General features: G+C 39.5%; 1 protein-coding gene across 2 annotated transcripts in view; it reads right to left on the bottom strand.

Annotated features, from left to right (window-relative positions):
- The window catches only part of nbas (NBAS subunit of NRZ tethering complex), a 223,581-nt gene that overhangs the window by 88,659 nt on the left and 121,118 nt on the right, over nt 1-13,804 (bottom strand). For both annotated transcript variants that reach the window (XM_034076461.2, XM_034076462.2), the window contains exons 42-43: nt 7,059-7,282; nt 6,083-6,193 (exon numbers count right to left, since the gene is read on the bottom strand). In XM_034076461.2, the coding sequence (XP_033932352.1) occupies nt 6,083-6,193; nt 7,059-7,282 (335 nt within the window). The remainder of the gene's footprint in view (nt 1-6,082; nt 6,194-7,058; nt 7,283-13,804) is intronic.

Here is a 13,804-nt window from a genome sequence, read left to right as displayed (position 1 = left end):
CAGACAGGTCTCAGTTGGGTTGGTGTCCTCTGCTTACTTTTAATACTTGTAAATACAACTTTTGGCCCGTAATTTATTGTCCTCATTGTAGCGACCAAAGGGGAGAGGGGGGGGGATATATCCAGTCTCTGATAGTGTTACGAGTTATGAGAGTGCTCTGTTTGATTCTGAAATTGTATATATTTATATAAATATATACACATATATATGTGTGTGTGCGTGTCCGCATCTGTAGCCTGTTATTGTCTCATTATACCGCACTGTGAATGAATCAAAGTAAATATATAAGTGGTCATGAACACATCTGTCCATCAAACAGAGGGCTGCTGTGCCTCCTGTCATCATTAATGGACGTCTCTTTAAAATGACCGCTCAGAGGAGAGGAGTTCTCATTTCTCTAACCGCCTGCTGCTTCCCCTCCTCTCTCCTCGGTTCCCCTCCTCGGCTCCTCCGCTCGCATCTCCTGTGGGCGGGACTAAGTATCGAGGATAGGAGTCGAGGAGGGGAGTCGAGGAGGGGAGTTCGAGAAATGAGAAAGGGCCCAGGTCTTCACATACCCTAAACAAAAGACACATTTCTTCTTAGAAAACAGCAATATACAAAATAATTATGTATGGTTTATGAATGAAAATTACAACTGCTTAATTAGGTATGAGCAATTACCCTTACACACAAATGACCAAATAAATTACTGATCTTTATACGTTAAGAATACAATACATATCATTTCTAACCTTAAGTTACTGTTTTCAACATTTCCTCAAGTTTTGCTCCATATTTGGTCTCCTCCCAGCGCTGAGAAAAATATCAGAATTTAGCTGCCAAATGCTCCACTTTGTTCACTAGCTAGTCTGATTTTTCATTTCATTTTTTCATTTTCAGTCTTTATTTCGAACAGATTAAAAAAATAACAAATAAAAAATAACAAATGTGAAAAACAGAATACCGTATTGTTATAATACAGTATTTTGGTTCTGGGAAGATTATATACGATGAGTTTCTTTCACTATAAGCCACCTCGTGCGTTTTGAAATGATGCTAATGGGAGCATTGAGAGAGAACCAAATGGCTGATGAGGCTCATGCAAATGTCATTAGTTTTGCAATTATTTGGTCATAAACCAAAGTACTGAACTAATTAAAACCTTGACCTGGTGTCTTGAGCAATGAGGTGCACCAACCACCGGACCAAATGAAATGAACCATCCCTGAACACAAGCTGCCAGAGTAGCTAAACTATCGAGAAATTCATTTTCTAATGGAACAAACGTAATTCCCAAAAACGTATGCAAAGAGGATTGAGAAAGTTAGAATTTAAGCTGGTTGTCTATGTGCCATACATGTATTGTAACTCTTAACTACAGTCAGAAAGACTCCTTTGGTTTTACTCAATCAATTCCTGAACAAAAAGGTTATGCAGCTGTATTTCTTAGTCTTCCTGCTGGTTCTCCCCAACGGCTCGAGGAAGCGTGCTTACACAGTCACGCTCCAGGCTCAAACCTTGTACAGTGTCTGAGGACAGCACATCAATAATCCCTGAGCACCAGAACCAGCAGCAGCTGAACACCAAGAATGTTTCTGACCTGTGTGAGTAGCAACAGCATGAACCTCCTCCCCACTGAATGCTACAACTGTGCCTTTTTTATTCTGGACAGGAAAGCTCATCAGCATTCTCAGCACATTCACATGAACACAGAGCAAGAGGCAAGCTCTCAATGACAGCAGATAGTGTGTATATTGTCATGTTTCATTGTTAAGCTATTGGCATATCAGAAACCCTTGTAAAGTGACAAAAATAGTCACTTTCAACTGATTTACATTTTTCTTAAAAGCTCAAAATACACAATATGCAACATGACATGCAAGCCTACCGAGATAAAACGGTCAAGGTGAAACTACAGTCATGGGTAAGAAGTGGGAATCTATGGCTGGGTGAATGCTGTTCATAATGTTCTTGGAGTTTATCAAATTAGTATTCCATAAAGTAGAAGTATAAGATAAAGATAAGATAAGATGTACTTTACTGATCCCAATTTGGGAAATATTTGCGTTACAGTGGCATAAAAGACAAGGTATTGCACATAATTAAAAAGAGTAGAAATAAACAATTCTAAAATGGCATGTACCTTATTCAAAGTATGGTTTGAATGAAGAGTATTTTATATTGATGCAAGAAATTGTCAATTATTATGAAATGATGACTTAATGGGAGCGGTTGGAAAGTACATCCCAACATATGGTAAAATATAATCATGATACTTAAGTCACAGTATATTATCTTGATTCATGGTTCACAAAACTATATTACTACCATTACTTCAGTCATGACCCGATATTATCCTAATACAAGTCACGTTAAAATACTATTGCCATTGTTAAGTAAAAAAACATTCATTTTGTAATATCAAATATCCTGCCATATGCTGCTAATTGTGATAACAACTTGCCGTTAGTGTATCGATAATTGTATCGATACACTAACGGCAAGTTGTATATGGCAATTGCTAGGGGATACTAATTGCTAGGGGATACTAATTGCCAATACTAGGGGATACTATGCTGTATGGATTTTTTATTTCACCCCTGCTGTATGGTATTTGCCAATTTCTGACGTAATTTGAACTTTTATTTTATGATGAGGTCACCAATTGTGCAATTATGAAGGAGTGGGTACAGGTTACAAAGATGTCGTCTGAGGACGTCTCGGAGGATTCCTCATTAGACTCAAAGCAAAACATGTCTCACTGATGAGTCAGAAGGGAAGGTGCTACAAATAAAAACGTTATTTATCATCATGGGCTCATTTGAGGGAGAAGCAGCACAAGCACTCAGCGGCTGATGGTGGCAGGTAAAAACTGAAATTGTGAGTTTTATGTTTTTAAAGGTCAGACGGGATGTTTGTTTGGAATCGGCTATCTCACTGTCGTCTGATGTGAAACGCATTACTTGTGTACCCTGCCTTTACTGATCCAAGTTTCATTTTTAAACTCAACAAAAGCCTGAAAAGACCTACGACAATAAACAATTAAGTAAAAGCTGTGATGGACAAATGTTTCAAATCTTGAGAAGCCATTAACTTAAAGGTGGGGTAGGTAATTTTGGAGGAACCAGCTCGAGTGCGCTAGAATTTGAAAATACACAGCCGGAACAAATCTGCCACTTCCTTACAGAGCCCCTCCTCCAACACACACGTACGTGCACATGACCAATGAGGGCACGAGATAAGTTTGTGCACAGATGGAAGGCTGACAGGCAGGTAGGCCATCCAGTCACTTTAGCTGGGCCGGCTCAGATGATTGGTCGTGCTTTTTACAGTACTACGGCTTCCACAGATGATATTTTTTTATGGATTTTTTGTCAAAGCACTTAAGATATTCATTGCTATCGGGATGTTAAGAGCATTCCATGGAATACAACAAAAAGTGTATCTCGAGCCGGTTTCTCAAACTTACCTACCCCACCTTTAATTCTAATTGCAGAAAAAAAGGCAGTGCCAACAGAGGTAGAGTACAACCGAATTGGCAGCTGATTTCTGAGCACATGTCAACACCCTTCCCGTTTTAGGACACGACCCGTCATTACAATGTCAATAAAACCAAGTGAAATCCTTATCCCTAAAGAGCCCCCGTGTAGATCTACAAAGCCTGACACGCAGCGAGAACAGCTGACGACGGTGGTGTTTAGCAGGGCATTGATTCCTCTAAAGCTTTTATTCTGTGTTAATAGCAGCGTCTCAGGGACACTCTGGCTCTACCATCCATCTCTGCTCCCTCCATCCATCTCCCCCATCCTCCCCTCCGCTCTCCCTCCCTGCACACACTGACTCAAAGTGTATTTCTCCTCCTAAAGACCTTTCACTACGTCCTGCTCTTTGTAACACTTAACGACAAACGCTCCACAGCTTTTCCCTCACATTTACCTTAAATGAATAAATGTGTTTTTCTAAGACACCACTAATTTGGGCTTGATTCTCAAGGGCTGCACAGCTAAGTAAACTATTCATATTCAATGCTGCTTTCTGTTAAATGCCAAAAATGAATTAACCAATCATTTTCTAAGCCAGAAATCCCCCCTTCACTACCAGTTTAATCCATTGGTTTATTCTGAAGGTTAATACAGACGGGTTTGTTTATATATCATTCATAGCCTGATAAATATAACATTTATTCCTTAAATCGTTGCTAAAAGCATGTTTTCGATTTTATTGAGAGATACGAAAATATTTCAAATTTCCCCTCGGTAACGTTTAAATCTCATATGTCAACTGAATGAATCAAGCATTTTTAACCTGGCTTCATCCCTACGTTCATATTTCTGTTTCATAAGAGTATGCGCATTAGCACATATTTTAAAAGAGAATGCATCCTTTGCATATTTATAGAAAAACATAATATTTTATACAATTTGTATCTATGAGTGAAAGTGTTTACCCTTTTTGCTTTTAGTGTCTCCTCTTGGCTCTGGGTTGACTCAAAGTATGATTAATATTTACAGACTGCTCCTGTAGATTACAACATCACGAGTGATTGGCCTCTTTTTTCCTGGGGGGGTTTCCTATGTACTCATTTATTCGCATCTCATACCTAGACTACAGCAACTCCCTCCCAGATAAAGGGAGTCCAGACTGTTGCTTCCTGTCTGGTGTTCAAACACCATTCAAATACTTCAACTCCATTCAGATCCTCAGTTAACAATACCGATCTTGCATCCAGTTCAAGATGCTCGTTCTGACCTACAGGGCAAGGCAAAGCAAGTTTATTTATATTGCACTTTTCAACACAAGGCAATTCAAAGTGCTTTACAAAAAATAAAAGACATTAAGAAAATGGCATTTAAAATCAGTCATTAAAAAGAAAAGCTAATAAAATAAACATTAAAAGAAAAAAATACATGGATAAAAGTTTCAGTGCAGTCTAAGATATGAATAGTTCAATTAAAAGCAGTGACAAAAAGAAAAGTCTTCAGCCTGGATTTAAAAGTAGTAAGAGTTGCAGCGGACCTGCAGTGAAAAAGAAAGCTCTGACCTGGCCTTTGAGCCGAATGGAAACAAATGTAAAGCAACAGACAGACTCTTGTTATCGCCCTTAACCCACGTATCTGGCCTCCGAACTGGATTTGATACCAGGACCCTGCACTGTGGCTGCTTCTACAGACTAGGTGCTGTACTCCATTTCCCTACATGGATCACAAGAGTTTAAATTACATCCCACACCCCTGCTTCTGTCTGTGTGCGTCTTTTCCTTTAAATGTCCCCTCTTCGGCTCTATTTATAGCCTCCGTGTCCATCCATCCGTTTAATCAATACGCATATTGCAGCTGCCTCAAGTCAAGATTATAGTATGAATATTCTTCACACATTTGTCATGATGTTGAGATTTTTGCTAGAAACTCAACGCGGCAGCAGCTGTGGTCGCGGTTTGAAGAAGGTACAGGTTGTAATTTATCGTTAAGCGGAGTCCATAAAGCATTTTGCTTATATCAGAATGCGACAGGGGATATTTATCAAGGATGCACACGAGGTTTCTCACAAACACGCACACACATCTGCTGAAAAGGCATTCTATTAAAACAAGGAAAGGTGCAGAGCTAGTCAGATCCCCGGCTATGAAGTCAGAGAGCAAATAAATTATGGAAATAGACTGACACACTTGCATCGTGTCTCCCTCTAAAACACAACCACACACACACTTTCACATGTTTGATTTACTCCAGCGGGGCTTTCAGTGTGCTTTTTATGTAGGCGAGTTCTGTTGTAAATCAGGTGTCGATACCAAAACTCATATTTTTTTCATTTAACTTTTTCAGACTTTTGAGTATAGTAAGGGAAAGGACATGCGCACAAACTGAACTGAATAGAAATGAGCATACAGCGATATGAGTTCCTTTATCAAATGCTTTTAGGGTTACTTCAAGTGCGCATAGACTTAACATTTAAAATGATGAGACGAGAAATGCTCAGGCGGAGGTTATGTGAGGGTGTTTGCATTTCTGTGTGTGTGTGTGTGTGTGTGTGTGTGTGTGTGTGTGTGTGTGTGTGTGTGTGTGTGTGTGTGTGTGTGTGTGTGTGTGTGCATGTACTGTACCCGCTGTCTGTGAACAGAAACTCGAGGTGAGTCATGTAGATCTCCCACAGAGGAACACTGTAGCGCTTAGCCAGAGACAGAGAGATTCTGTACACGTCGTCCTCCAGCGTCCTAAACAAACACAAATAAAAGAGGGGGAAATAATGATCAGATTCTATCGCGTCAAAACAGGAGGAACCATGTTTAACTCAAAGCTCAGTCTTTTAGATGAAGAAACTGGAATCAGTTTTTTTGTTTGACTTATGGTCTATTTTCTTTATAAATGTGCTTTCTGCCAATTCAACGTATTTGTTTTCTTGTATTAATATTGAATTTGTTGAATAAAACAAATACGTACGGGAAATTACTTTGGTGTGTCATGATGCATATGTTAACACAGTAGAATGAATTCAGGTAAATATAAAAACGGCAAAGAAATCTATTGAAAAAAACAAACTGATTTAGAATAAAAAGTGAATCAATTTTGACAAGTCGTATAATTATATAAAAAGGTAAAACAATATGCCAATTACTGTTAAAGAAATGTGTGCAATGTATCAGAAATGTACATTTGAAAGGTCTTCTATCATGCAAAATGCACTTTTCTATGTCATAAATATGTGTCCCCGGTGTGTCAGGGAACAAAACCCTCTCTCTTTTCCTCCGTACCCAAATCTCTAAAGGCGGGGGTACAACGGAGTTGATCCAGATTTGCGGCCGGTATGACGTAATATATCCCAAAATCAGCATTTCTCTAACAGGGCTGAAATAGAGGGATATGAGGCATGACTAGAATGGGTGATCTGATAGGTATTTTCATCGACACTTCATAGACATGTTTTTTTTATAATTTTGTATACATCTGAGACCCATAATAATGATATGCCTAAAATAGCATGATAGGACACCTTTAAAAGTAGAAGAGCTGTGGATTTTAAAGAGGTAGAATTGTGCAGAAAACACTGTATTGACAGTATAAGACCCCGCCCCCATTTACTCTGTGAGGCCGAGGATGGTCTCCTTCTTGTAGTCGCAGTCGGAGCTGAAGCGCTGCACGTCGACCCCCCGGCCCAGCCCCTGTAGCACCTGGGCCTGGGTGAAGTCCGTCAGGCGCTCGTTGTACACGTGCAGCTGGCTGATCAACTTCTGCAGCTCCTCGGGCCAATCAGAATACGCAGACACATGCTGTGTGACCAATCGAATCAGCTCCTTTGGGTCAGCCTGTGAAAAGAGGAAGAAAACTCATGTTTACACACAGACTGCAGCAGAATGGGTTATTTCATGCTGGTAGCCTAACAGAGTAAAAGGATATGAAGTGAGCAGTTGTGCTAAAAGCCATATTTGGTAATCCTGAGAATTACTACGCTAAAAACTGCTCTGAATAAAATAAAATAGAAATTGGAGAGGCAGAGATCTGACCTCTTTGCTGTAGGATAGTGAACATATTCGCAACAGGTTTTACATTTAAATAAATCATAATAATTGTTCTTTTACTTATTTAAGTCAATTTCACAACATTTTTAGGATGTGAGCTTAGATTCGTGTTGCTAAAGAGAGAACTATCTTCTCCTGGACAAAATACCTAAGTTAAATAAAAAAAGTAACTTTATTCTTAAGAAATACTTTGGGGCTAGGTGTTGATTTCGGCTTCTTTTTGGTTCGTGTGTTTTTTTTTGTAATATTTACCAACCCTGAATAAACTTTGAGCACAAAAGCATTTTTTTGAGCAGAATGTATATGGAATAATAAAACAATAATCTGAATTGAAATGTGTGTTCCCATCCACTGCTGCAATGCAAATATGAAGAGTTTGGGCATAAAAAAGAGGACGTAGTGCTTATTTTAAGTTTTGCAGAAGAATGTTGAGATGATGTAATTGTAACCAGTCAAACCAAACACAAAACAATACTTGGAAATGTGATTTTATTTCAATACATCCCCAGTGGAGCTTGAATGACAATAAAGTCATCGCTTAATCATGTTGTTGTTCTTTTTTCACTTTGTTGTCCATCTAGCACTTTGCTATGATTTGTTCTGAACTATCCACTAATCATTCAACCTCAGCCAAGCATTGAAGTTATGTTTGTCCCGACTTAAGCTTAATTAGATACCATCTTGATATATTCTCCTTTGAGAAACAAAAAGCGCCCTTGAGCACTGGGAAAAGCGCTATATAAATATTATGCTTTCAAAAATATCTTGATTGACAGGCTATTTACTTAATATTTGTACCTTTATTTTCTTTTGGATTCAGTTCTTACACATAAAGCGATGTAGGACATGCACTAAAGTTTAAACATAAGTAAACTGCACTGGAGGTTTTTTATCATTAAACTTTGTCAAGCACTGTGCTTCAAACCCCCTGCACTGTGTGATATATAAAAACGTCATAGGGCTTTTGCTGCTTTTCCGGAACAAACTAATGAGGCCATTTTCACAAATGGCTGCAATTTTCAAAAATTTACGGAAAAAGGTTGAGGAAACCAACTACCCTGGCCTTACTTTTATAACTTCTATAATTGTGCTTCCGGGAACACATTGACTGCATCACCTGAGTGAAATGGGCAAACTCAATATATGCTTTTTGCCCCCTACAAGCCTTGAAAATACGGGTAAATGTAGCAGGAAACATAATTGCTATGGTGATTCAGGGCTATGGGGAATTTGACGGTGGATACACATTTATGATTGAGAATGTCATGCGCAAGGAGCGGTATGTGAATGTGGCATCTCCCTCATCACCTCTGTTCTAATTAAATGAGCTCCTGAATTTGGTTTTGGCGTCTTATATGCTGTCACCCAGCAGGAAGAGGTGGTTTATTTGTTGATCTTATTTGCATACGGTAATAATTGCTCCTGGAAATGTGTGAGCTCGAAAACTGTGTGTGTGGATGTGTGTGTGTCTCTTCCTGCTCTCAGCATGGGTGTGGGGGTGTGTCTTTAGATGTGGCCTTAGCAGCAGTTAGGGTGGCAGATTCTCAGTTCAAAAGCGGGACAGGAGGGAGGGTGAGGAGAAGAAGTAGAAAGAGGAGAATATTAAAATTGTAAAAAGTCAGAGGGGGGTAAAGGATGTAAGCCAGGAAGAAAGTAATAGAAGGGAGGGAGGAGAGGAGAGTACAAGTAGTATGTTGGTTAATGCTGGCATCATTGGACAAACTTTTCTGACGGGGAAGATTGACACGCAAAGGAGAACATAGGGAGAAAGAAGAAAGTCTGCTGGAACTGCGACGGACAGGCAGCTGTTTGAAGAACTTTATTGCAATAACTCTCTCATGATGAAATACCGTGTGCATTCTCTCTCTGTCATTCATCATCAATACGTGTTCCTTTGGCTATAAGGTTTATCTCCTCCCTTACCTTTGATAACATTAGTTTCTCTTGCATGTCTCAAATCCGTTTTCATTGGTAAAGAGTCTCTGAAATACTTTCTAATAAGTTTTTGTTGCAACCCCATTTAGTCTCCAAATTAAGCAAAGACAACACTTATTCCTTGGTTTCTCATCATCTTATATAATTACTTGCTTATTTAATTTCAAAGTGTCTTAAAAAGCCACTTAGTCTTTCTTCAAAGGGAAGGATGTATAAACTGTATGTCAAATATAATTGCATGAGGTAGCGTGTGATGTTACACAGCTGGGAGGAAGCCAGCTCCTTCCAAATCCCCCCTTAGCTATTCCACCGCTGCCACAGGCTCTTTTCTCTCTGCTCCCCCCCTCCCTGTGATGCAGCTAAAGAGGGAACAGTGTAAAAATAAAAAGTCTACGCCTCAGTCTCAAATCTTTTCCTCCATGCCTGCTCTCTCACTTTTCGCTCTTAATTTCCAGTGTTATATTTTAGTCACAACCCTGCATCCATAAACAATGTTTTTGCGAAGCTTTCTGGTTTAATATGTGAAATAAAACATAATTACAGTGTCGTTAAGAAAATCATATCATTGTCAATATCATTTTTTTTTTTTATCACAAATGGTTCTACTTTTCCACCTGTGGATATACATCTTTGATAGACCGCTATTACTGTAAAGACTCTAAATATGCCATGCTACTGTACATGATCACAATAACTATGCTTACATGAGGATATAAGCAAGTCAAATGCGATCCCCCCACCCCCCCCCCCCCCCCTGCGATATATATTGCGATATGAAAACATACAGGAATTGAAGAAAATACCGGGTTTTTTTTCCGCAAACCATCCTTCCTTGAACTTTAATTCTATACAATTGGTATTTTTTTAACTATATTTAACCGGATGAAGGATTTTAGTCACGGACGTCTGGATCTTAAGTTATCAGAGCAACAAGCTGAGCTAGCTCGGTTAGCAGCACCGAACTGCCCTGGAGAAACACATGAAACTACTTTATTCAGTGTTTTTACCTTTAATCACCGGGTCCGTTTGCTTTGCAGATTTGATTGTGATTGGTGGTTTGCTGTCACTCACTCAAGTTCCCCTGACATGAGAGCCGCGCAAGTTTACCTTTTGTAGCAAGCAGCTGAATAATTGTAACATGACGTGTTTGAGTTAATTTGCCTACTTAATATCGCAAGTCTTAACATTTTTTTTTAAATCGCATGCCCACGCGATGTGCATGCGCACGATATATCGTGCAGCCCTAACGTGTACCATGTTTACCATCTTAGTTTAGCCCGTTAGCATGGTTACATTTCTAGTTACAGTAGCACAAAACAAGAGAGCAGCAGAGGGTTATGGAAATTATTATTTATATTTTTAAAGTTAGTTTGTCAAAAACCTCATTATTGGGAAAAGAAGACCTTACGTTGGTAATAGAAGGGAAATAATCACCAAAGTTATTACAGGTCATGCTGAGGGGTTGAACCGATTGTTGTTGGTGGTAAACGAAAATCAGGAGCCATGAGTGTCTTCACCAAATTGAACTAATCCAAGAAGTAGATGTTAAGATATACAGTATTGCTTAATAGGAGATACATTGGACCTGCTGGTTTTGCTAAGTCAATACAAGTCCTGGGATTGCCAACGTTAATCCTCTGAGGAATATGAATATGTGTACCAAATGTCAACCCTAACACAAATCCCCACAGTAGTTTTTGTGATATTTCCTTCGTATACAGTATATTGTCAACCTCATGATTGCTGGCAGAAAAGTCCTTAGGATTCCTCCTCTGGGGACCGTGAATGTCTGTATAAAACGACAACAGATGTCCAGCAGACGGGGTGAACAATAGGACCATCCCTACAGATTAGCTGCTATTGTGACACAAATAAAATGTCTCCCTCCCTTCTCATCAGTCTGACTGTCCGACAATGTTATAACTCTTATTCTAAAGTAGAAATTCATTGCAAGGGAGGCGGATCAGAAACAGTCCATTTGTTTTCATTTTGGCAAACCACCCATAAGCAGTTGGACGTTACAAGTCTGTTACATTCTCAGTGTGATTCTTTTGTGCATTTCATCATCACATCATTAATGCCACACACACATACAGCTGAGTTTTTAACACATTGTCTCGCTGAGTGTGGTAATGATCAAATACAGGTCATAGAGACACAGACAGGCCTTCCCTCTCCAGCCTGTACGCTAGTAATGATCCTAATGAGTAGTGTTTATGTCATAACTAACACTTAGCTATACAGTCAGTGGCCTCATTAGCACTGATTCTGCAAATGGTGTGTACAGTATGTGTACATAATTAGGAGGAATGCACTGGGGAGAGAAACCGGGCACTGATTTTAAAGGAATAATCACTTCATAAACAGGCTGGCAGGCTGCACTGTGGGTCATAATACAGCATGAAGGACACTGATCACAAGAGGGATACAAGACTGCCAAGAAGCGAGCGAGAGGAGCAGGGATAACTAAGCACAGTCAACGCAGTGCATCTAATCTAAGGTTTAGAGACTAAGTGGGTATAAAACTTCTGAGTCAACACCAACAGTGCTTTAAGAGTGCATATTTGTCTAATAGGGCCTTTTCTTTGAGCCATTATGCTTTACAGAGCTCCCATGGGTAAAATACAGACTGCTAATAATTGTGGTACAAGAGTAGTAGCACCAATCATTGCGTTGGGGAGCTTTTTTGTGATTGGGAAGTTATTCAGTCTAATTCATTATTTCAAATCAATTCAACAACAGGGAGTTGGCACAGTGGTCCGACAATGCCAAGGTCAGCTCTCGCACACAGCAGGCCCGTTGGCGCCATGAATTAAGAAAGAAAAACCTCCACGATGGCCGCGGGCAAAGCTAAATGTCACTAGATGTAAGCTAAGTGCTGTTTTCTCATGTAGATCTCGATGCCATTAGGAAACTCTTTCATCGTTGCTCCAAACACAATTTATGTTTGGCGAGTGCTTTAGAAAACTTTATTTTTCCCGTCTTAAAATCTCAACACTTTGTCCACATCGTTTGACTAGAAATATCATTTCCAATTCACCGACTGCATCGAAGTATATGACCTGAAAGTAAAACAAGAATCTACTGTAGTTATTATAAAATGGAAATGTTGTCATGGGATGTTCAAAGCAATTTTCCTGCATGATGTACTCCACAGTCATGCTCTGTGTGTCTATAGTGTATTGTGTATGCATTAAATGTACACTTCTGCGTATGCACCATGAGTGTGGGTGATCACTACTCAATGAGAGGATGGCGACTGCAGGCAAAGACAAATGGTTGAGTGAAAAATCTCAATGTCTTTACTCAGCACTTTGCCGTACAGCGGCGGCACATTCACAGCTACCATTATGCTACGTGTGAGGATTCCTACAAACACACTTTCACACTGAAAAATTGACAAGTACAGGTAAACAGACCTCAACACTTACACAAACACAGGCTGTTGTGAAATATCGTGGTAATACTAGCAGCAGAACAATTACGGTAAAGAGCACCTCGATTTCGCAAACGAGCATTTTAGTCAGTATAATGAAAACTTCCAGTGCGAGCAAGTGGAAATCAGCTCATTATGCCCTGAGGAATAATGGGAACCTAGCATCCGTGTCATTGGGCCTGATGCTGCTCTGTCATGCCCAGGAGCAGTAATCGGATGGGAAAGTAACTGTTAAAGACGATCAATGATGGGCATTTTCAACAAGCAAACAGTTGTACTTCTTTGTAACTCACAATACAACCTAACAAGACTAGAAAGGACAATACATTAGATCACCCCTAAATCAAAAATAGCTCACCAAGCATCGCTGCATCACCTTAGGGCTTGAGTATTCATATACAATCCCTGTGAGGTATTTGAGTGACTCAGAGACCACGGTCTCATTTCCCCGTCTGAATAGATATGCTAATGTGACTGAATCGGCGTCAAGTTCACCTCCAATTTTAGAACATGTCCTGGATATTTATGGCGGAATATAGTTAAACAGCATTTGAGGGATTAAGGAGAAGCAGCACAGTAGGTAGAAGAGCAGGATGACAGAGTTTAAAGGATACTTTTCTATTTCTTATAACTGGCTAATTCTCATGGATTTAGCAAATGGTTTTGACAACCTTTTACTCACCAATGGATTACTGAGGTCTGGGAACATGGTAACATTGCTGAAAAAAGTCCAGCAAAGCAAAGAAAACATGAAAAGTCACAAGATAAAGCAAGTCTGTTTTCCCAGATTGCATAAACCACTTAATTTGGAGGTCAAACCAAATAGGAATGTCAGAAATAATCCCTCATTGCACAGGATATGCATGTGTATAATTCCATCAAGCATGCTGAAAATGCTAACTCATTTTGTATTCTCTTACAAGTATGTTTGTCTTAGT

The sequence above is a fragment of the Pseudochaenichthys georgianus genome, chromosome 24 (genome assembly GCF_902827115.2).
Source record: "Pseudochaenichthys georgianus chromosome 24, fPseGeo1.2, whole genome shotgun sequence".
NCBI classification, from domain to species: domain Eukaryota; kingdom Metazoa; phylum Chordata; class Actinopteri; order Perciformes; family Channichthyidae; genus Pseudochaenichthys; species Pseudochaenichthys georgianus.
Note: the sequence above shows the minus strand (reverse complement) of the source record. Positions and strands in the feature narration are given on the sequence as shown.